This window comes from Carlito syrichta, unplaced genomic scaffold (assembly GCF_000164805.1).
Source record: "Carlito syrichta isolate Samal-C Ts95f unplaced genomic scaffold, Tarsius_syrichta-2.0.1 Scaffold311489, whole genome shotgun sequence".
Lineage (NCBI taxonomy): Eukaryota > Metazoa > Chordata > Mammalia > Primates > Tarsiidae > Carlito > Carlito syrichta.
In genome coordinates, this window is record NW_007255585.1 from 331,139 (window position 1) to 354,387 (window position 23,249).

At 36.0% G+C, this 23,249-nt stretch overlaps 1 protein-coding gene across 5 annotated transcripts in view; it reads right to left on the reverse strand.

Annotated features, from left to right (window-relative positions):
• DGKH (diacylglycerol kinase eta) overlaps positions 1 to 23,249 on the reverse strand; it is a 103,065-nt gene that overhangs the window by 64,703 nt on the left and 15,113 nt on the right. For 4 of the 5 annotated variants that reach the window (XR_002482579.1, XM_008068716.2, XM_008068714.2 and 1 more), the window contains 4 exons: positions 7,766 to 7,870; positions 7,362 to 7,494; positions 1,887 to 1,993; positions 1,138 to 1,263 (listed from right to left, as the gene is read on the reverse strand). Coding sequence is in view for 4 of the 5 variants with exons in the window: in XM_008068716.2 (XP_008066907.1) it covers positions 1,138 to 1,263; positions 1,887 to 1,993; positions 7,362 to 7,494; positions 7,766 to 7,846 (447 nt within the window). In the remaining variant the exon portion in view is untranslated. The remainder of the gene's footprint in view (positions 1 to 1,137; positions 1,264 to 1,886; positions 1,994 to 7,361; positions 7,495 to 7,765; positions 7,871 to 23,249) is intronic. The other variant, XM_008068717.1, reaches the window with a different exon arrangement.

A 23,249-nucleotide genomic window follows, 5' to 3' on the forward strand; every position in this document is an offset into this window, starting at 1 on the left:
AAAATTTTTGTTTATGAGTAGTACTCCTTTAAGATAAAAAATGGTGTAAGGTTTTAGGGGTTAGGGTTGCACTAAGATTCCAAAGAGAGATACCTATTATAGTCTTTACATTTTATTAAATGGGATAAGAGAAATGAAAAACAACACACCTAAGGCTCATAAAAGAGGCAAAAGATGAAGAATGTCAAAAGAATGAGGAAAAAGAGAAGAAACACAGCTGATTCATTAGTTCTAATTACAAAGCTGTAGGACTCACTTTCTTTTGCGGTCTATGAAGATGATCTCATGGATCAGGAAATCAATACATCATATATCACTTATGTTTGCTGATCTACACCATACTTACTACAAGCAATGGTTTTTCCACATTTTAAAATTTGAGACTGACTTCCAAACTTAGGCCAGCAACTTTAAAAGACAACAAGACTCAAAACAAATAAGTCAGCCCCGATGCAAGGCAATCACTGTCCTCATAAGACAATATAGCCCAGCACTAGGGTGAGCACACACAGCCATGGCCTCTTTGTCCTGTGATCCTTCAGCCCCACATCACTGTCTGTGTGCATCCTTCCTACTTTGTCCTCATGCAGTCCAGAGGCACCGTCCCCACGATGTACAGCATAAACGAGACCATTCCTTGCTGGTGCCTGCACATTACGTTGTATGTGCTTGTCACCTCTTGCTCGCACTTGCAGAGAAGTATTTAAATATTCACTTATTTATCTAATATCAATTTATATAATTTAAATTACATCAGTGCATGGCCTATCGAACCCAGTGTTCTGTCTGAGAAGACATGCGGGGTGGTAGCAAAATTACATTTTGCGTATCAACCAAGATTTGGTGGCACATGGAGAAGGGCTTTCGGGTGGTAAACCAGGTCTGTGTGGATGAAGCAAAATGGAAAACAACAAAACTGCGAGAAAGAGAGTCTGAGACATAGGAAGTATTTGAGCAAGAGTAAAATGACCAGGCTGGAAGGAATATAGTTTAAGAAAAGGAGACCACCACACTGGAGTGTATATGCTACCAATATCTGCTCTGCATTGATTCTTTGCTTTGCCCCTAAACCACATAGAGGACAAAGTTAGTGAAAGAAGCTAATTAAAAAGGGTGAATTGATTCCAAAATCCTCACCATTGTCTTACACCAAAGGCATTTCCAATCCTGCAGACGGAGAACACTACCACATGTTTTGTCACAGACAGCACACTTGGCACTCACGGGCAGGTTGCCCTCGAGCCATTGGTGAGGCATCGCGACCTGTGGGCAAAAAGAAAGGGCAGCCAAGGTAAAGAGGGTGGCGGCCACCATGCTTACCCCAGTGGAGATACTGAAGGACTTTTCACTTTAGGGAATCAATAATATGCTTAATGCATAGCATTCACTTATTGGCCCCACATGTGCTGAGTATCTATTATGCCTGAGTCCTAAAGGGATACAAAAGTAAGTAAGATGAAAGCCCTGCCCTTCAGGATTCAGGTAGAATCAGCTGAGGAAAAAAGCATGCAAAGGGATTGTGATAAAGTGATCACTAAGTGCTAGCAGAGATTTGTATACAAAATGCAAGCAAGGGCGTTCACTCTGAAGAGTGAACCTCTGAGCTCAGCCTTGAAGAACATTTCTGAGTTTCTTAGACAAAGGTCTCCCACACCAGCTTAGCACAACAGCCACTCCTAAGTCCTATTCGCAACAGATTTCCCTCAAAATCTAAGAGTTAAATAAAGTGATGAAGGATCGAATTAAAAATAAAAACTCATAATTAGTTAAACTCTTCTATGTAATCCTAATGATAAACACTCCAACTTAGCTGTCGTTAGGTCACACAAGAGCAGAAAATAGAAGAGGAGGTACTGGGAAAAGATGAGAGAGAGGCAGCATCTTACGCCATCTTCATCTTCAATGATGTCCTTCCCAATGGATGCCAGGGTGGTCCATTTGCAGTTATTTGTTGCCCTCACCGCACATCTTTTGTGAGCCTTGAATTTACACACTAAAGGAAAAGCAATCATTATTAAGTGAGTAAGTACATTTGGACCAATGATTAAAGGAAATCATAATATAAAATTTTTAAAGGAAGGGAAGAGGTAGAATGAAAACAAATATTTTACAAAGTTTAAATTACTCTCTAACAGCAGTGATGATACTCTAAGAAACAAATATGGCTATGTATTTATGAAGCATTTTTATCAAGCTGTAGATAGACTGCTACTTAGAAGAACATAAATGAATAAATACAAAAGAATTAGTGTTTGAGAAGTGAGACAACATATACACACACACACACACACATACACACACACAGCAAAAGCAGCAAACAAAATTTGGTATCAGGGCTGCTGGTAACATCCTATTTCTTAATCTGGGAGCTGATTACATGCGATTGTGTTTAATTTATGGCAATACACCAAGCTGTACACTTCTGATATTTATATTTTTCTGTACATATAAAGTATTGATAATAACAAGTTTCAAAATGTCATTAAGAGATAATTCAGAGTTTTAAAGTACAAGTACATCAAGAAAATAAATATTCAGGCATCATGGGAAATAGATTAATGAGGGTCACAAACATGGCACTATCTGTGAAAGTATTATATTGGGAGGACCAAATGATAAATGTAGACAGAACGAATGATGAGGTAATGTTCCTAGTACAGGCTTCACTGATTCTCCCCAGTCATAATATCATAAAGAAGCTTATGAAAGAGAAATAAGAGGAAATAACTAGGAAAAAAAGCAGCACATATAAGGAAAAATGAGTTAGCCACAGGTTATTTGGAAAATTAACCATGTTTATGAAAATCCGAACTTATTATTTACTACATTTATCCCTTTAAAGATGTAAATTGTTCAAGCATTAGTTAATACCAATGTTGTATAAGTTCCTGACTTTTCAGATAAATAGTTAAAAGTAGAAATCATCTCAGCAGAAACACGATGGGGTAAATGTTGCTAAATTTAAAGGTAAGGTGATTCCTTTACACATGATTTTTATTTTTTTATTTTTTATTTTTTACACAGAAGGTATTTCATAAAAAAATAAGTTTAACTTTTTTTTTTGGTAGAGATGAGAATCTCACTATGCTGCTGAGCTGGTCTCAAACTCCTGGCTCAAGCAAGTCTCTTGTCTAGACTTCCCAAAGTTCTAGGATTATAGGCATGAGCCACTGTACCTGATGATTTTTTTAAAAATTCTAAGTTAATCATTAACAAATTTTGCATTACACACCATTCTCTTTAAACTGTGCTAATCTGATGTAACATGAAAACAAAAAGGTTCAGGTAAAATAACTAAGATGTCTCCTGTACATACAAGCTTATTGCAGCACTATTCACAATAGCAAAAACCTGGAACCAACCCAGATGCCCAACAAAAGTAAATGGGTAAAGAAAATGTGGTACATATACACAATGGAATATTATGAAATCATAAAGAACAACAAAATCATGGCCTTCGCAGTAACATGGATACAGCTGGAGATCATCAGACTAAGTGAACAGAAACAAAGAACTGAATACTGCATGTTCTCACTCATAAGTGGGCTCACTCATAAGTGATCAACTGGTCACACGAGAGTAAGGGTGGGATGGGCAGACACTGGACACTGCTGTGGGGGAAGGGAGGGGGGAGGGAGATATGTGGCAACACACTGAGTACTTGGTCCGCTATCAAGGGGCGAGAGGGTCAGCTAGAAGCCCAAACTTCACCTACATGCAACTTTCTTATGTAGTAAATCCTCACTTTTACCCCACAACTCCAAAATTTAAAGAAATAAAAATAAAATAACTAAAACATCTACATCAAAATGTTAGAAATGCTTCAGGTATCATGATTAGTCAACATATAAAAGGTCATGTAAACTGAACTTGTTTATTCTTGAGAACTATTAGTCACTGAAAATGTTTCACTTACCCCTTCTTTCATGTACTTTGAAAAATTATCTCCTGGCAATCATACTCTTTTTGTTATCAATGTGTGACTCAAGCACAGACTTCATATAGAAAGCAATATTTCAACTGGTTTTTTTGTTTACGTATGAAGACACAGCACTGGAGGAAGTAAGCTTGGTTTGAAGAAATTTTTTATCATGAACTGCTCCCTTTTGCTCTCATACAAGTGACTATTTTAAATTGTAGCTAGTTATCACTTCCAGGCATTTTCATCTATTAGGATATTTTTCAAAAGTGGGATCCTAAAACGACCAGCAACAGACTGCCCATAGTACTTTATAAGTACAAATAAACACTTGATATTAGCAGTGAAAATCTGGTTTCTAAGGAGAAATGAAGGACATAAAAGAGGATAACCGGATATAATTTCACAGCTTTTGGAAAATTCTGCATTAAAAATCAAACAGTTCGTTAGAAATAAAAATCACACTTTTGTAATAATAAAGTGCTTCAAAATTACTTAATGTAACAATAATGTTAGTGAAACAAATCAGACTTTAATTATGGTCACTAAGAAATGGAAATGATCAATGGGCACACTCATTTTGCTAGGTGGCAATTGGGTTTCTCCAGACAAGTTATTCTGAAATAAAGTACTTTGCCCTGACCTGTAAAGTTATTATTTAAAACCAAAGAACTTAAAAAAAAAAAAATCGACATGTGACACAATTATTTTTATTCCTATATTCAGTCTTTACTATACTGAATTATTGTAAGGTTAAACAGTTAAGATAAAAATTCTTAAGTTTCCATGTTGACATAGTTAATGCTGTTTTTTTTCTTAAAATAGTTTTTTTTAATTAAATTGCTGTTTAAATAACTGTGAAGGACAAGTATGTTCTTAAATCATAATTAACATACTCAATTGACCTAAGGGATTATTTTTGGAACCGATTTTCTGTCTGCTATTTTTCACTCATATAATATTTCATATATACAAGGTTTTAAAATAATAATTTCAGTTATTATTCCACACAAACCTAGAAATCAGTACCACTTCATTTTATTGTGAAAAATGAGGGGAGAAAGGTTAAGTACATTTAGTAAGGGCTTCACACACTGAAGCTAGATGCTAGGGATATAAAGTTACTCATTATCACTGTTGAACGCATTTTTATTATATTTGTTTCTCTCTTATAATGTTTAAAGCCTCTTATAGCCAATGTTTTTAGTTTTATCAAACAAGCATCTTATTCAGGCTTTAGAAGCTTTTTCAAAGTTTAAGGATAACTCTGATTATATCAAAAATATTGAGAAAAACCATATTCTCATAAAATATAAAAAGTCAACTCTTTTATATTTATAAAAACCTTGGGATATTTATTTATTCACTCCTTTGAGATTTTCATTGTCTCTTTGATTTTATATTTTTGGTTAAATCATTGGCTAGACTAAAGAGTTTCAGTGTATTGTAATACTTTAAAGTACTTAATTAGTAAAAACACTTTTTAAAAATTCCTTTCTTTATAAAATTATCTATGAACTACAAGGGCTGAGAATTCAATCTTAGATGTCAAGATCAAATTTACAGTCCTTGGTTCCTACCAGCCTGAGTTTCTCCTGAATTTATGCTTGACTTTGGCAATCATTCACAATTACTTGCAGAGGATATACTATATCCCTCTATGTCATACAAAGCACAGATAAATCCAAAACTACCTTCAGAAGAGACAAAACATTTGAGTTCCAGATGTTGTTGAGGCTATTGTCTAATGCTGTTTTTCTTAACACATTTACACTTTGCATTTTCACCATTAACTTCACATTAATATCCCTTGGGATTTTTTAAATGTTCTGCCACAGTTCTGAAAATACTAATAGGCATATTAATGAATTTAACCAGCAAAGAGAATTAATACCAGTATATAATTTTCTAAAAAAATTTAATTTGACAATTGAGACTTTTTAAAAAAGTCATGAAAAATACGTTACTTACAGAAGAATATGAAAAATTTATTGAAAGGCTTTTAAGTTTTTAAATTCTCACCAACTAATGTAATTTTCATTTTTCTTTTTAAAATGTTTAAAAAAAATTCAGTCATTCCACTATTGACTCAATTCCTAAATAAATCTATTTAATAATGTGTAACTCTCAAGTCAGAAGGGTATTACAAAGTATCTCAGATCTGGTGTCATTTTTAGCATTTTTGGGATGAGAGACTACAAGAAAATAGTAAAAGATCTTCAGAACAACACCACATAATAATCCAGATCTGGTAGGTATTATTCATCTCTCTGTGAACCTTTTTAGATTACTAAAGTCATAACGGCCAACTAGACCTCTTCTGCAATCATTCTTTAAGTTAAAAAAAAAAAAGTGAACGCCTTCTTTAAAGTTCCACTTTCAAGAATTTTAATGCATCAGGCCTATGATGCAACCTGAAATTATTTACTTGATATATTTCTTACACAGCACAGTTACAAATCTCTGCAAAATTTATTTGACTAGAAAAGTCATTTTACTGTCTATCATTTCTCACTTAATTTTTATAGTGACTCTATGAGGTATAAATGACTATTATCGCCATCTTACTGATGAGGAAAGGAAAGTCCAAATGAGTGGAAATACTCCTCCTGGCTATGGTCTGTATGGCGAAAGTGGAAGAGGGCTTAGCTGTGGAGCTGTGTTCTTAGCCACTATGCTGTATCACATTAAATAGTTGAAACAATGATATTGCACAGATTTTATAATTTAAAATCAATTAATGTTGTGAATCTTACTACTTTAGTACTTAACATATAGCTCTATTCAAAATTACTTAAGAAATTTTTGTATTAGAGAATAAATCTGGTAATTAGTACTATATATAGTTCAAAAAGTAGTATACAATGATGCAATCACTGAGGTATGAAATTAAATAAGTCTAAAAAAGTTATGAGTTTCCTCTTGGTAATTATTTTATTTGCTTTTGCTGGTCAGTAAGTACTCAACATAAAAAATATACACAAACCCTATAATGGAAACAACAGCATAGACCTTATTTTTAGAAAATTCTAAAGAAATTAAAAAGGATGACATCCATTTAGATTACACATAAATGAAAGAAGAGGAAATAATGCTTAAAACAATGCAATATAAGTAACAAAAGGAAATTCTACCAAAGAGTGTATACTGTTCTCATAAAAAGTTTTGTTCTCCATAATCAGAAAAAGATTACTAGAATGATATATACGGGCCAAAGATGCTTTTTTTTAGACAGCAGTTCCTAATTTCTTAAGAGTGAAATACTGTATTTTGATTTATGTTTCTTTTAAATAATTTTACGTTACCTTATCCTGAGCAAAATATTTCCCTAGTTAGTCCTAGGTGTGCAGACCTCAACTTGAAACTACAAAAAACCCACAGTGGTAGCGTGTCTACAGTACAGACACTGTTGAGAGAGAACACATGTTGAATGCTACAGTACCTTCACAGGACAGGCCGTGGGAGGTGACTCCAGACAGACTCTCTCGGCATACGTTACAGAAGGTGGGTCGGGCATGGGAGCAGGCGTACCAGTTATGCATCCCTGAGAAATGTTCCACATTAAACTGGGCCACCTAGAAATGAGATATGAGGACAGATTTGCCAAACAAGTGAGTAAGATTACAGATGTTGAACTGTTGGGAATGTATATAGTTCTTATCAAATTTTCAATTCCATCATTTTTAAAACCAAAGCACTTTGCTTTAAGTTAAAAATTTCAAAATCTGGCTTAAGAAAGTTGTGGAGTGAGTCTGCATATCCTCATTTTTGCCCAATATAGCTGTAGTTCTTTGGTTAAGATGTATTCCCTAAGAACATGAGATGACAGAAAAGATGCTACTTGACCTCATAAGGTTCTCTGGTCTGTACTGACTTCAGTGAGCTGATCCAATCCTCCATCTCCTTTCTGTTCTCAGCACACAGCATTAGCCTTCTGAATGGAGTGATTATCTGAAAGGGATAATTCAATCTAATGATTGTTGATACTCAAAGACAAAGATTGTTGAAAAACCTAACATCTTAGGAGGTCATTCCATTTCTAATCCAAGTCTTCGTTTTCTTGTTGAAGAAAGTAAGAATCTCTTTCATATTTACACTTTTGCTCTCTGTATACGATATGATGTGGTCAAGAAAAGAGAAAGTTGAAGGAGTTTTTTTTATCTCTTATCCTTCTGCTACTTACTTAGGCTTGTTTACCCTTTTCCAAGACTGTGAACCCAAATAAACAATGCATTCTTATTTCATGGAATAGATCTTGAAAATTGATTTTAAATAAACTTCAAAATAAATCACAGTAAGCTTAAAACTATTACATAGTTTTCAATATGAAAAATAGTTTTAAAATTAAAATCAGAGGAATGCAGCATTAAATGATTTCAGAGGTGATTTACTAGGGTATCAAGAATATTCTGTTAATAGCTAAATAACACTGAGTTTATATATCATTTCTACTGCCTGTTTTAATGATTTATGAATAATTTTTCCTCCATTGTGTAGAATTCTATTTTTTTAGTGAGAGTAAAGAGGAAGAATTAGCATAAAAATTCCTTAGTTGGCTTTAGGGAAGAAAATAATTATGACTTTCATCTTTTTCCATGTCATTAAAAAAGGCAAATTAATTATATGAAGAACCTTAAAGCAAGTGGAATGAAAACTTCATGTGTTATAGCACCAAAAGTGTTTCAAAGTTAATATTCTGAAATGACTTGAAACAAGTCCCAATTTACTTGTGAACACAATATTCTGGTTGTAATCTTTAAGTGACTAAATGTTAAGCATTTATTGCAAAGAAGAGACCATTTATTTACCAGCAGGACAAAAGCAAAATGTTATAATCTTATGTAGAAATTATTTCCAAATAATAAATTACATATTTATTTATATAGCAAATAGTAAATTTTCCCAGGTTAAAAGCCTTTTGATCAAGTGATAAATCTAAATGTTACACTGCATTACAGAACAGATTTCATCAGTAATGAAAAAGCAATACTCATCTAAAAAGAAAAAATAAAAAGAAGCCCTTCCCAAAAGAAGAAAAACTAGTAAGCCTAAATCACTACTATTCATCTTAGAAAATGAGTCCATTATTCAAAGCAATAGAGAGATCAGCCCAGTCTTAGCTACTCACGAATCATTGCCTCTTTATTTGTCATGGGTCTGGGCTACATCGTCCTCCCTGAAGTCAGAAGCTTTTAATATATCTGACAGTCACTCACACTTAAATACAGCTGGCCAAAAGTCACATGACACGGGAGCACCAATTGATCAACTCTGGGTATTTGCTAATTGCATATGAAATTGAAGAGAACCTCACTTTTACAGTTTCTTCTGTTTTCTATTACCCTCTTTGCATAAAGCTTATTAGCAGCTGGTAACTTCTCTTCCTGAATAAATAGTTAATGCAAAGAGCAATGCCTTCCTCATTACTTAGGAACCAAATGGATGCTTTATTGCTTCAAAATGTTTTTCTAGGACAGCTCATAAGATGCAGGAGAGAGGTACCATTAAATCATAATATGATCCTGGCTCCGACAACTGGCACAGCATTCCAAAGATCTTCAAGTCTCACTGCACTCACTGATATTATCCGAATGAATATCACCTCTAGCACTTATTTATTTTTTTGCTATACTGTATCATGTAACTATAAGAATTCTCTCCCATTTATGTGAGACAAAGCAAGTACTATTCAGACAAATAAACCAGGCTTGCTATTTCATTCTATAATTTTGTTTTTGCTGAATTCTAAATAAATAAAGCATGATGACTAATAATTTTAACTATCTTCAATGCTTTTACATTAAAAGTCTTGTAAAGTCAACTTGAATTTAATAAAACGGGGAGAAGAAAAGATAGAGAACAGCCGGGTGCGGTGGCTCAAGCCTGTAATCCTAGCATCTTAGGAGGCAAAGGTAAGGGTATTGCTTGAGCTCAGGAGTTCGAGACCAGCCTGAGCAACATGGTGAGACTTTGTCCCTACAATAAATCAAAAAAATTAGCTGGGTATGGTGGCGCGTGCCTGTAGTTCCAGCTACTTGGAAGGCTGAGGCAGAAGGATGCCTGAGCCCAGCAGGTCAAGGCTGTGGTGGCTGTGAGCTTACCACTGTACTCCAGCCCGGGTGACAGATCGAGACTCTGACTCAAAAAAAAAAAGCGGGGGGGATAGAGAACAGCTTCTAAATTTTTTTGTACTTTTTGGAACTACATAAATGCCTCAATTCTAAATGACTTCAGCAATATAACTTAATCATTCATGCTTATATGCTAATACAGTAAAATGTATACATTTGAAACTTCCTCTTTTAATAAAAAATTGTTTTAAAATGAACAGCAATAAGCAAGCAAAGATCATAACATAATTTAATAGAAAGTTAAGTTTTTCAGAGGCAGAAAGAATTAGAAAGTTATTTTGATTTACAGGCCTTGTGAGTTAAGTGTGGTTAAGAAATCTACTGATTATAAAGTGACATTATAAGAAGTCTGTAGAAGAAAGAAATCCTTCATAAATCATATGTCACAAAATGTCTGGCTTATGGCCACAGTGCCAAAAATTCCTCAGAGTTGTCTGGGGTAACTTGACAAGCCTGGCTTGCCAGCAAACCTTTAACATTCCCAAAATGGCCCTTTCCCTCCTGGGGTAATCCCTTGGCAGGCCTTCAATGCTCTGAGTTCCCTCTCACCTTTTATTTAAATTCTTGCTCATTCTAGACAGTAGAAAGAAAGAATCTGACATAGTTGTTGACTGACAGGCTCTGATTATAACCCAACTTCAACTCCATTATACTACAGTGGCTTCTCATTAGAATCCTTATTAGAAAAATATTTTGAGACAAGTAAACTCCGAAAATTATTTCATTCTTACTACAAGAGTATATCCAATTCAGCCTCTTTATTATGACAAGTGAGTAGGCTGTGGGAGACCTAAGAACACAATCCCTTCCCCGTACTGGGGGAGGAAGGGCCATTCCCCAGGGAAGACCAGGTCTGAGATGGCCAAGTCCAGGGCATTTCTGAAACTAGAGAACATTTTACTTTTTGTGAAGTAGCCAAAGATTATCTGTACTAAAGTGTCCCCTAGTCACTGTCCTTACCTCAAGATCACTCAAATCCTGTCTTCCTACAGCCTCTACATACCCAAATATTTTTTTTCAGGCCCATCTGAACTTACTTCAGTAATTTTTAAAAATTATAACCACCATTCCCACCTCAGATCCTGGAACACATCTGCTCATCCATTGAAGCATTTACAGAGTATGTATTGCATGCTAGAGCCCCAAAATAAACACCATGTGAGCTTTACCTTAAGAGTCTATAAGGAAGAAAATAAACAAACCAAGGATTTACCTGTCTGAAAAAGGGCTGTACAAGATGGAGTCCAAAGGTAAGACAGCTAAATCATTTCCCTAAGTGCTATTCCAGCTAATACATAAACTCTACATTAATAGCGGCACTACTCTGCTTTGGAAGTCACTGGACTCTAAGGATTGATCCGAAAACACTATTATGTGTGTATAAGAATCAAGAATTTCTCAGGCTGATAAAGCATCTAAATACATGAAAAAGACATAAAACTATCTGGCATTAAATATAAAATCTATAGAAGAATAACATTGTAGTCAAGTCTTTAAATATATAAGTGTATGCAGGGCAAAAAAAAAAAAAAAACATAGCCAAATACTGAACTGTTACATTTCAGTGAAAGGATGACAGGTCATTCTAATCACAATTTTTTGTTCGTCCTCAGTTTCTAAAGCAAATATGTAGTACTTTTGTTATAAAAACATTACTTAATTTTTTACTAACAGAAAGATGAGAATTTAGAAGATAAAAATTTGCATTGTTCCAAAGCAGGAGTTTTCAAACTCTCCTACACATTAGAATCATCTGGTGGGAGGGAGGTGCTATCCAGGCCACATGCCACACCAATAAACTCGGAACATCTGAGGGTGAGACCGAAGCAACAGAATTTTTTTTTTTTTAAAAAGCTCCAGGTGCAGGTAAGTGTGAGACCCAGTGTATAAAGATATTTTATTGTTCCCTATAATAATGTTAGAACTTTAAAAAAATGAGAGAAGTGTCTGAAGAAAAGTGAATCAGAGGGAACTGTTAGTCTCTAAATTCTCAATTGGAAATCACTAATATAAAAGCAGGGTACTGACCCATCCTGAATCCCAGCAGCATCCCTGTCTGGCTGTGGACACATTTCCTGTCTCTCTGAGCCTGTCTCTCCTTTGCTAAAGGGGAATAGAGTAATAACTCACAGCTCTGCAGAATCAGGTATGGAGCAATGAGATATAACCAGGTAAAGCATTTAGCATAGTCCCTGTCCCACAGAGAATGCTCAGCAAATGCCAGCATCACAATTCTTAGCAGTAAAAGAAATAACATCAACATTTACAAATTTCTTCTGTAATGGAGATATTTCTTGTCTAAGTGTAGTTCAAGATGAAAGTCAATTGAGTGTAAGTCGGAAACTGACACATTTTGCTAAAAAAAACAGTCACTGATAGCAAGCCACCAAAACAGGAGTCATGATAATGGTCTACTGACCTACTCTTTAGAAAATGTTAGGAAAATATCAACCAACAAGTTAGGAACAAATGAACTCCTCTTAAGCATGGCATCTAACCTTAGCCAAAAAAGCAGTAGTATAAAATGGCAAAAGGCTTACTAAAATTAAGATCATCAGAGTCTCTATACATCACGGAAAGAATTCAGCATGCCATCACTAGTAGGTACCACATATAAACTGTTCAAGATAGATAGCCACTCTAACTCAGATTTTTCATTCTGCAATGAAGAAAATTCTAAAACTTTTTCTAGTCATTTAAATGTCCAATAACTTTTTCCAGTTAGGAAACTCTTATTTAAACTAAAGTTCTTTACAACAAATTAATCATATCTGCCCTAGTACAGGACTCATTGTTATATCTTAGTGATTAATCCTGAGCTGCCCTTATTGAAATAAAAATAGATATGCAGTATGAAGCCTTAATTGGATAGCAGGACAAGCGGAAAGTTTAATTATGCTGAAATAATTTTATTGTCTGTATTTATTATAACTTAGATGATATAATTTGACTTTTGTTATAAGCTAATCAGGTGTAATCATGTGCCCTTTTAACACTAGCTTTGCTATATCTATAGTTTCCACCTGCTCCGTCTTAATAGACCTCTTCTATCTTTTCTCATGAAATCTATATCCACTTCTTTAATTATGTATGTTGCTTTTTTTAAATTCTTCTTTTATGGAGTGAAATAATTCACTCTGACAACTTAAATGTGCCAAACTGTAGTCATGCATCTTTACTGACTATTTTGAGGGCAGAAATATTCCCATATCTCAAAGAGTAAACTGGAGACCTATACATGTACAAGTCTGCAACTGCACAAGTGCACCTCAACCAAGCCAAGTTTTTTCAAAACAATACCCAACCAAGCTCCACACAAGACTTGCTGAATCAAAATCTTGATTTGTGGAAAGGTATGAATAATTCTGAGATGTAATTGGGTGATTCCAATGCATACCCCTGTTTATCAACCACGAAGGGTAGTGGAAGTGTCTAACTTTCCTTTTTGTAAAGGCAGGGTTCTAGTATAAATCATGTGAACAGGATGCTCTTTTTATTGCTCCCTATCTCTCTTTTTGGCACCCTTCTTCTTCCAAATTCCCAGTGTTCTCATCTTCCCTCAATAGGATTCCTTTCTGTGGGATGAACCTGTGTGGCCTTCATCTACAGTACCCCCTGTAATATAACAGAGGTCACAAAATTATGATCTCTGATGTTTTTGTTTGGCCATTCTACTTGTGTCCTAAAATGCTGTGCTGTGAAGAAAAATAAATAAATACTGAAACCCACCATATTAGACAGGTACAATGACATGCAGCTTGTGCCTATTTTCTTCATTTGGCTACTTCATACACAGATATAACCCAGTGGTCCCTGGAGGCATGTGAGCTGCAAATCCTACATAGACTCTTCCTACTCCTTTGCTTTCGGGGGTCAACACTTCTCCATTTTATTATCCAGGTGACTCAAGCCTCACCTGTTTTCTAAGATAACAGTTTGCTACCAAAAAGCAATTTGTATGAGGTGTTAATAGAGAATAAAGGTTTAATGTGTATTTTCTCCTGAGGGTGCTTGTTTTTTCATGAAAGACTAAGTAAGGGACAATGTCATAACAAGTGCATTTCTGGCGGCATGATCAAAGAAGGTATCATGGTATTTTCAACAGATAGAATAATTTAAATCAACAGAATAACAGCACTATAGATCAAGAAGAAACTTTATCATATTGGTGCAGTACCAAAAATGTTCATTTCAAGCCGGGCTCGGTGGCTCAGCCTGTAATCCCGCGCCTTTGGGAGGTTGAGGTGAGTGGATTGCCTGAGCCCGCGGGTTCGAGACCTGCCTGGGCAGCGAGACCTCATCTCTACAATAAATCAAAAAATCAGCCGGGCATGGTAGCGCGCACCTGTAATTCCGGCTACTTGGAAGGCTGAGGCGAAAGGATCACCGGAGCCCAGCAGGTCGAGGCTGCGGTGGCCGGGAGCGGCCACTGCACTCCAGTCTGGGTGACAGAGTGAGACTCCAACTCAAAAAAAAAAAAATGTTCATTTCATTGATGTGAACACTATGAGATCTGCATTAAGTGCTCAAGAAGAAATGTAGTAATCCCATGGAATTCCAGAACAAAAATTTCACAATCTCTAAAATAATGAAAAGCAATTTATAAAGATGTAATGGAATAATGATAAGACTAAGATTGACAGGTATTTCACACATGCACACATACATCATTAATCAACAGCTGAAGTTTATTAAAAAAAATTTTGCTGTGTAGGCATTGCACCTTATAAATAGGATCCTAAATTATATTGCTTGACAATTGAATTAAGGTCTTCTTTATTCCCTTTCAGAATGACCTAAAATCTTTTCAGATGTCTGCTTAGAACCTTGTTTTGATTTGTACACAAACACACATATACACTGTCTACTGAGAGTCAGAGAAAATCTTTGAAAGTCACTTTACACTTTTGGTTTTGGCTGATTGATTGTGCTTCTAATTGATCAGTTATTTTGGCTGAATAACAATATACTGATGTTACGAGGCATTCCTGTAATGTAAACTAAAAGATATCAAACTTCAAAATATCCCCAAAGGAGTTCAAAATAAAGAGGGAGGCATTTGTCACGAACATGAAAAGTCTGCCCCAATGCTGCTTATTTATCTCAGGAGGAGCTATGTATCTTTGGGATGTAACATTTATTTTAAAGAAATCAAACTGCAAATTAAATAACTACCTATACATTGACATAGATAATTTATTGAGAATTCTGTAGCATAGATATGAAATAAAGTTCACTTGTGAGAAGATTCTACAAAAAAAATACAAGTATGGAAAATTTTTGTAAATGTATAACAAAATCATTCTTAGAAATCAATAAACCAAAGAGAGGGAAAAGACCTCTGGATGACAGCAGGACATCTTTGCCAACAATACGTCTTTCTCTTTAGGAATACTTGACAGTACTGACTTACGGAAAAAAGGTAGTATTTCATTGTTCTTTCATTTATCCTTGTAAATTAAGTATGAGTTAATTTTATGCCAACATATTGAAGACAAAGAACAAATGCAGACTTAAGTGAGTTGTTCACAATTTGCTAATAGATTCCCTATATGAGGAAAAAGAGCAACAGTATTGTTATTGCAAGAACAAAAAAGATTTTGTCTTCACTGTATAATACTGAACTGTGTAACTATGGCCACTTCAGTAAACCTTTCCTTTTCACAGCTCCTGCATACCCAAGCAGCATCTAAGAAGAAAGATGGAAAAGAAGGAGTTGAAATCCGGCAACCATATTTCAGGAATGCCTACTATAGAGGGAGGGATGAAGGGCAGTGATATGAAATGTTTGCTTTAAAACACTTTGGATAAAATAGGAAAAAAAAGAAAATAGGTGACGCAAAGGCAAAAAAACAAAAAAATCTAGATCACGCTAGGACCTGGGCAATGGGGATGTGGGGTCATTATATAGTTATCTGGAGTTAGCATATATTCAAAAATTTTCATTTAAAAGAACATACCCCAACATTTAGGAACCCCATGTAAATCTCTTCAAGGGACTAAGAAGGCAAGGGACTTGGGTGTCTTAGTCTCCTTATATACTTGTAGACACTATTCAGCTCTTGGCCCTGCATTCAGCTGACAGATCACATCCAGCACTGTCTCTGACTTCCTACCTTCTCCCCACCACAGCAAGCTCAAATCAGATGAGTACTGTGGCTCCCGTGCTCAAGTGCCCACAGAAGCTCATGAATTACGACTTCTGGTCACTGATTGAGAGGGAGTGGGACGGACTGAACTGAAGAGAGCCATCAAATCTTACTTTCATAATTCTCATGCTTCAATGACTCTGCCTAAGATTAGGTCAGTTTGACACACTTATAACCACAAAACCTACTTCTTGACTAAGGATCATAGCTTCATAACAATGTCATCTTCCATTTTCATTCAACTTTATTCTATAATATAATGTTGAGTTTCTTTATTGCCTTAAAGTATAAAATATAAGTTAAATATAAATCATAATACCTGTTTCCATAAAAAAGAATCAGATTTTAGTGCTCTCAGTACCAATATTCTCACTATATACACAGTATTTCCACAAGATCTTAATTTTAAAAAGCAAAATTTTTCTTTATTTAAATTAAGAAATCCGAAGTATTATGAAATCAAAATTTTCTTGAAAAAAATAAAATATTACACTTAAAAAAATTAATATATGTATAGTGACAGATTCTGAACATTCTTAAAATCAGCACTGAATTCAACATTATACAATTATTACATACAGTTTTAGAATCTACACAAAGACCGAAAAAGAAAGCCGTCTACTTAATGTCTTTCTGGGACTATCATGTCTTTAGGGTTATGTATCAGAATCATGGTTCTAAATGTACTTTCCAGAAGCCTCTGGTTCACCAATAGTCAAAAATAGGATATAGTGAAATCCTGGAGGGTAAAGACAGTCCCTCTGCAGGTTGCACTCCCCTGTCCTCCCTGGGAAAAGAATATGGCAAAGGCCTTGACCTTGAGCAATCTACCAAGAAAGGCTTTAAGTGTTACTTGTTGCAGTATCCTATTTTGTGATATACTCGTGTGTGTGTGTGTGTGTGTGTGTGTGTGTGTGTGTGTGTGTGTGTGTGTATGCACACATATGTTTTCCTTTTGAAAAATGTCTGTTCATGTTCTTTGCCCACTTTTTAATGGGGTTATTTTATTTTATTTTTGTTCAACACATTGATTTTAAACTTCTGACCTCCACAACTGCAGCTGAATAAATCTGTATTGTTTTAAGCCACTACAATTGTGATAATTTGTTATATCAGCAACAGGAAACTTATATAATGGGGATTGACTAGACATTAATATCTATAATTTGATTGAATTCTAAGAAACTTTTCAAACTAGCTGTGGCCCAACTTTATTAGTCTTCAAAGAAACACTGGCTTATTATTATTATTGTTATTATTATTATTACTATTTGAGTTGGAGTCTCACTTTGTCGCCTAGGCTGGAGTGCAGTGGCATGCTAACGGCCACCCCAGCGTCAACCTGCTGGACTCCAGCAATCCTTCCGCCTCAGCCTTCCAAGTAGCCACAACTATAGGCGCGTGCTACCACACCTGGCTAATTTTTGATTTATTGTAGAGACAAGGTCTCGCCAAGTTCCCCACGCTGGTCTTGAACCCACAGGTTCAGGCAATCCACTTGCCTTAGCCTCCCAAAGTGCTGGGATTACAGGCTGAGCCACCGAGCCTGGCCTGGTTTATTATTACACACATGATTGATAGATAGATAGATAGATAGATAGATAGATAGATAGATAGATAGATAGATAGATAGATAGATAGAAAGAATGTTTCATGACTATCAAAGGTAAAGAAAAGAATTCAAAAGTGACAGGTAAGTCACACACATCAGCCACATAATTCGATGCAGTGTGCTTAGTGTTTGCAAATTTGCAAACTCCCCTTGAATTTAACACTCAAATGTTGGAAAATCGTTTTCTGGTTTTCCCTGAAAACTTTATCTAAGAAAGTCTCCCCTTTTATCCTCCATCACCACATGGTATTCTTATCTTGATAACACTTTTCTCCACTTACATATTAACATATGATTATTTTCTGACTCCAATCACTCCATGTCTGTTTCACAAGTTTATTCTAAAAGTCAAAATAATTCTAGAACAGAGTATGTTAGTGCTTTAAGTACCAGGCAAAGATGATGACTTAGATAAGGTGTAAGGTCATGAAAGACTTGCTAAAGTTTATTTACTGTGGAAGTTTAAAGCTTACATTCTCCATTTGAATTCAACTATTCACTCATCAGAAAATATAATGTGTGCTTATTTTCTGCCAAGCTATATCGCAGCCTTTAGGACAGAAATGAAACACCCAGTTCTTTCACTCAAGGAGCTCACAGAACAATAAGGAACATAGATAAGTAAGCCTAATTTCAATATAGTAGATTCCTGTCATCTTCCAAACCACTTGGCACTGCTTACAGAATCCTTCATGATCTGAACCTTATCTATGCTCTCAGTCCTCTAATGAAAACTAAAGGATCAGGGAATGCTTTATGGGGAGGATGATACTCAAACAAGAAATGAAGATTTCATGTGTAGGTCTGTGGGGAGGAAGCCAGAAGAAAGGGGAAAGAGAAGGCAGTGGATATGGCAAACGAAGTGACACATGAACACACTGAAGACGAGAGATCAAAGGAGGGGCTGGGTAATGTAAATACTGTGATATGACAAGCACGGGTTGAAAATGGAAAATAAAGTCAGAGGGGTAATTATGAAAAACCTTTTAACTACACTAAGGGGTACATTTGATTCTAAAAGCGACAGACCACTGCTACTAAAGGGCTTTAGTCAGGGAAGAGACACAAACCAGATTCTCATTTTAGAAAGATAATTCAAGCAGGGTGGTGGTGTAAAAGGTCAGCTTGGTGGTCGAGAGACATGGTAAGAGACTCTTCATAAGCTGCAGGAAAGGCATGACAGGACATGAATAAGAGTGTGATGAGGCTGCATAGGAGCAGTCCGTGAAGATCTGAGCAGATGATAGAGATGAGAAGGATTTAGCATCTTCGGGTGTGGAATTAATGAAACTTGGTGGCTAACTAGTTGTGAGGAGGAACAATGAGGGAGGGTTTGGATGGCTCCAGCATCCAAGTTTGGAAGTAAAATTTCACTAATTCAAAATACAAAGAGTTATCATTTATGGAATAATTATAACAAGCCAGGCATATGATCTCACTTCATCCATGCAATTCAAAAAGTAACAATCCCACTTTTCCTTGGAGGATACAAAGACTCAGAGAGGTTTGTAACTTGTCCAAGGTCACAAAGCACAGGTAGGATTTGAAACTTCATTCAGCCTGCCTTCCTAGCCATCTCCTAGAGAACAAAGAAATGGCAAAGAATTTCCTGCCATCATCCTGGAAGAATAGGCTGGAAGAAAAGACAGCACATGTTGCTCATTTTTTCTCCGCTTAATCACTCTATAAAAAAGATACCTGCACACATATGTTTATCACAGGATTGTTCACAATAGCAAGAACCTGGAAACAACCATGCTGCCCATCAAAAGAGGATTGGATTAAAAAAATGTGGTACATATACACGATGGAATACTACGCAGCCATAAAAAAGAACAAAATCATGAATTTCACAGCAACCTGGATGGAACTCGAGTCTATAATACTGAGTGACCTCTCACAGAAACAAAGATCCGAGTATCATGTGTTCTCACTCATATAATGGACCTTGAACATCCAATGTAATACTACAGGAAAATGACTGACAGTAATGGGAAACTATGGGGGGGAGGGAGATGGGATTAACAGTAGCAAATATCTGTCTGGGGATGGGGAAACATCTCTTATCAACAGGGTGCCTGAATGAAACGTATTTGTATACCTAACCCTTAACTGTACCCCACAACATCATAATAAAAAATATTGATTTAAAAAAACAAAACAAACAAACAAACAAAAAAAACAGTCAGGCAACCCCTTTGAGTCCCCTCCCACTGTGGGAGCTTCTCTGTCCTCTCAATAAATCCGACTTTCTCAAAACAAACAAACAACAAACAAACAAAAACAATAGTCAGGGCTGCTGCACTGTTGCATCTTAGCTTGTGCGTTCTTTAGCGGTGAGCAAGAAAGGGGACACAAAGGTGTTGGTAAATAATAACAAAGATTTTGTTTACTAACTTAGGTCCCTGCAAATAGACACCTTCATAGAAAAAATATTTATAAGATATATAATTATATATGGCATTGTATTGAAAGTACTATATTACACATGTGAAATTGAAGATTTTTTTTAGTCTTAATTGTAATAACAAAGACCACAGTGATTTCAGAAATTATTTATGTAGGCTGTCACATACACTTCAACTGTAAATTAGTGGTATTGGTTAATGGACACATTAAAAGTTTTACCATGCATTTAATATTTTCAGACTGTACCAGAGACTGGAACAATGCATTAGCTTCATTCCCTTGGCACAAGCTCTTTTGCTCTGTAACCGTAAATGGCTTTGTACAGGACACATATGTAATGGGAAATTTCAAAACAAAATAATTATCTTGTTTTGTATTGGTCACCACAAATCTAAAATATTCCTAAAGCCTAAATTTTCCATTATACCATAATCATACTTAACGAATGGGAAAGTTATTTGAATATGCTGGAAACTTAAAAAGAAATATGAAAATGATACCCAAAAGGTACTTGAAGCCCTCTTAATAGTGTTTAAAACCTTCCTCTAAATTGCCTGTTTGGCATCATTAGAATATTTTACCATCACTTCAAATTCACAATGTCTTGACCTGAAGTCATCTTTTCACTTCTCCTGCCCCCACCCCACACATCTGCTTTATTCCCATTTTCTACTCTTAATTAAAGGTATCATTTATATTCCAATCCTCCCAGTTCAGTAACTCTGCATTAGCTTTCTCCTCTCCTTCTCCCCTTCCTGTGGCCACAGCTCTCCAGCCTTTCTGCACAAAGTATTACATCCGACCCTTCCTTCCCTCCCACTGCAGACAACCTGGTAAGTGCCTCTATGCTGGTTTCCTTGGACATTTTGGCAGTGCTCAAGGTGATCTTCCTGTCAAACACATCATACTTGTCAAAGGCATCTGATAGAAAGCTTCCAGAAGGTTGCTCCCATGGAGTATTTTAAAAATTTCTGACCAGGTAGTAAATATTTGTGATACAAAATTAAAAATGTATTTAGAATGAAACATATTTCTCCCTCCTAAGCTTACCCCTAGCTACCAACTTCCCTTCCTGAAGGCAAATATTTGTCAACTTCTTGTGTATCTCTCCAGAAATAATCTATCGATCCATAACACTCTGCTGTCTTTTGAGTTTTAAATGCACTTGTGTGTGCACACACAGGAACACACACAGTAACATTTTATACATGTATACTGTTCCACATCTGGCTTTTCCCACTGAATAAAACTTGGAATTCAGTATGTACTGATTCATCCTTTTAATGGCTGCATAGCATTCCATTGTGTGATATATTTCAAAACTCACTCTAATCAGCTTCTAATGTATACGTTAGGCTTGTTTCCAATCTTTTGCTATTACAGTGTACAATCAATATTTCTGTGCACCTAAATGGTACATTTCACCACCCCTGCTGACTCTGGATGATGGGGGCTGTGAAGACACTGATGAATCTAGAGACTTGAAAAACTTTCTTTACAATCTATAAAGCGCATATCTTGATTTTGTATTAAATGTCTGGTTAAAATCTTTTATGAGTTTATCCACAGTCATTTTGAGGACAGTCATGTCAGTCCTTGTTGGTGGCATACTTCTACTCATCTTGAAAAGGCATAATCTAAAACATATTCATATGAACGCTTTTACCTGTACAAAAAAAGTCCCTAAGACTGAATTCTTATGAGGGCCCCAAAGGGAGAAGAATTAGCTGCTTAGTCCTGACAGCCTTTCTCATAATATGGGTCTAACAAATAGGGCAGCTCTAATAATACTGTTGAGTAACTGGGAAAAATTAATTATTGTTAGCATCTTTATTGATAGAATTCTGGGGAAAAAATGACCAAGGTATGTGAAGAAACCAGATCACAAAGGCCAAACATTCAGCCCATTGTTCCTATCAACATGAGATCTACAACATATGGAACGTGGAATACTTCTCATCTGAAATATCAGTAACAGGCCTATGTGGCTTCTGAGTACTCCCCTAGTAGTTACCCACTGTCAGACACTCATACTAAATAGCACTGTGCTAGATTATTACAAAGACTTAATGAAGCGTGTGAAAACATCTCATTTACAGAGGTAAGAAGACCTACCAACTGATCTCTACAGACTGCATCACTGGGCAATGCTTGTGTCTGGATTCATGGAAGCCGTCATTCAGTCCTGCTGGAAGGGACCTTATCAAGTCCTGATGTCAAGGGGGTTAGGGTTGTTGTGTAGCCACATTTTCTAAGATGTCAGCTCTCTTCAATAATTTCCTAATACTCATCTGTTTAACTCCAAGATATAAAGACAAATTTCGGTCTTGAGTTCCACACTCATGGGAATAGCTTAACGGAAGGCTCTGAGAGTATTCTAAGACAGCTGATTGACTCTTCACCCCAACCCTAATCAGCTGACAAAAATCTGAGTTCTAGGACTGTCCAAAAGCCTTTAGATCTACTACTAACAAGTTTCAACCCATGAAAACAGAAAACAAAAAAATCTCCAGCCAGATAACCCTCAACCTACCTGTTGTCAACAGGAAGATTTTAGTATTGCTTCACTTGTCTGCTGCTACCTGTCTGCCACAGACTAGATTGTAATTTGTCTCCCACAAACCTACCTTTCCCTTCATGAATTGAGATTTGGCTTCAGTCAAGTTTAAACTGGGTCCAGAGACCACAAAAATGTGTAAAGTAGAAATTAGTGAACTGAAAACTCTCTTTTTGCCAGAAACCAATTTAGAGACTTTCTTATTGGAAATTAATTCCTTACCTAAGGACAAAATGCAAAGGGGGATAAAAATTGCTAATCCTTTCCCGTCCATTAAAGATAATCAGCCTATGCCGGGCTCGGTGGCTCAGCCTGTAATCCCGTGCCTTTGGGAGGCTGAGGTGAGTGAATTGCCTGAGCCCGCGGGTTCGAGACCCGCCTGGGCAGCGAGACCTCATCTCTACAATAAATCAAAAAATCAGCTGGGTGTGGTGGCGCATGCCTGTAAATTCCCGGCTACTCGGAAGACTGA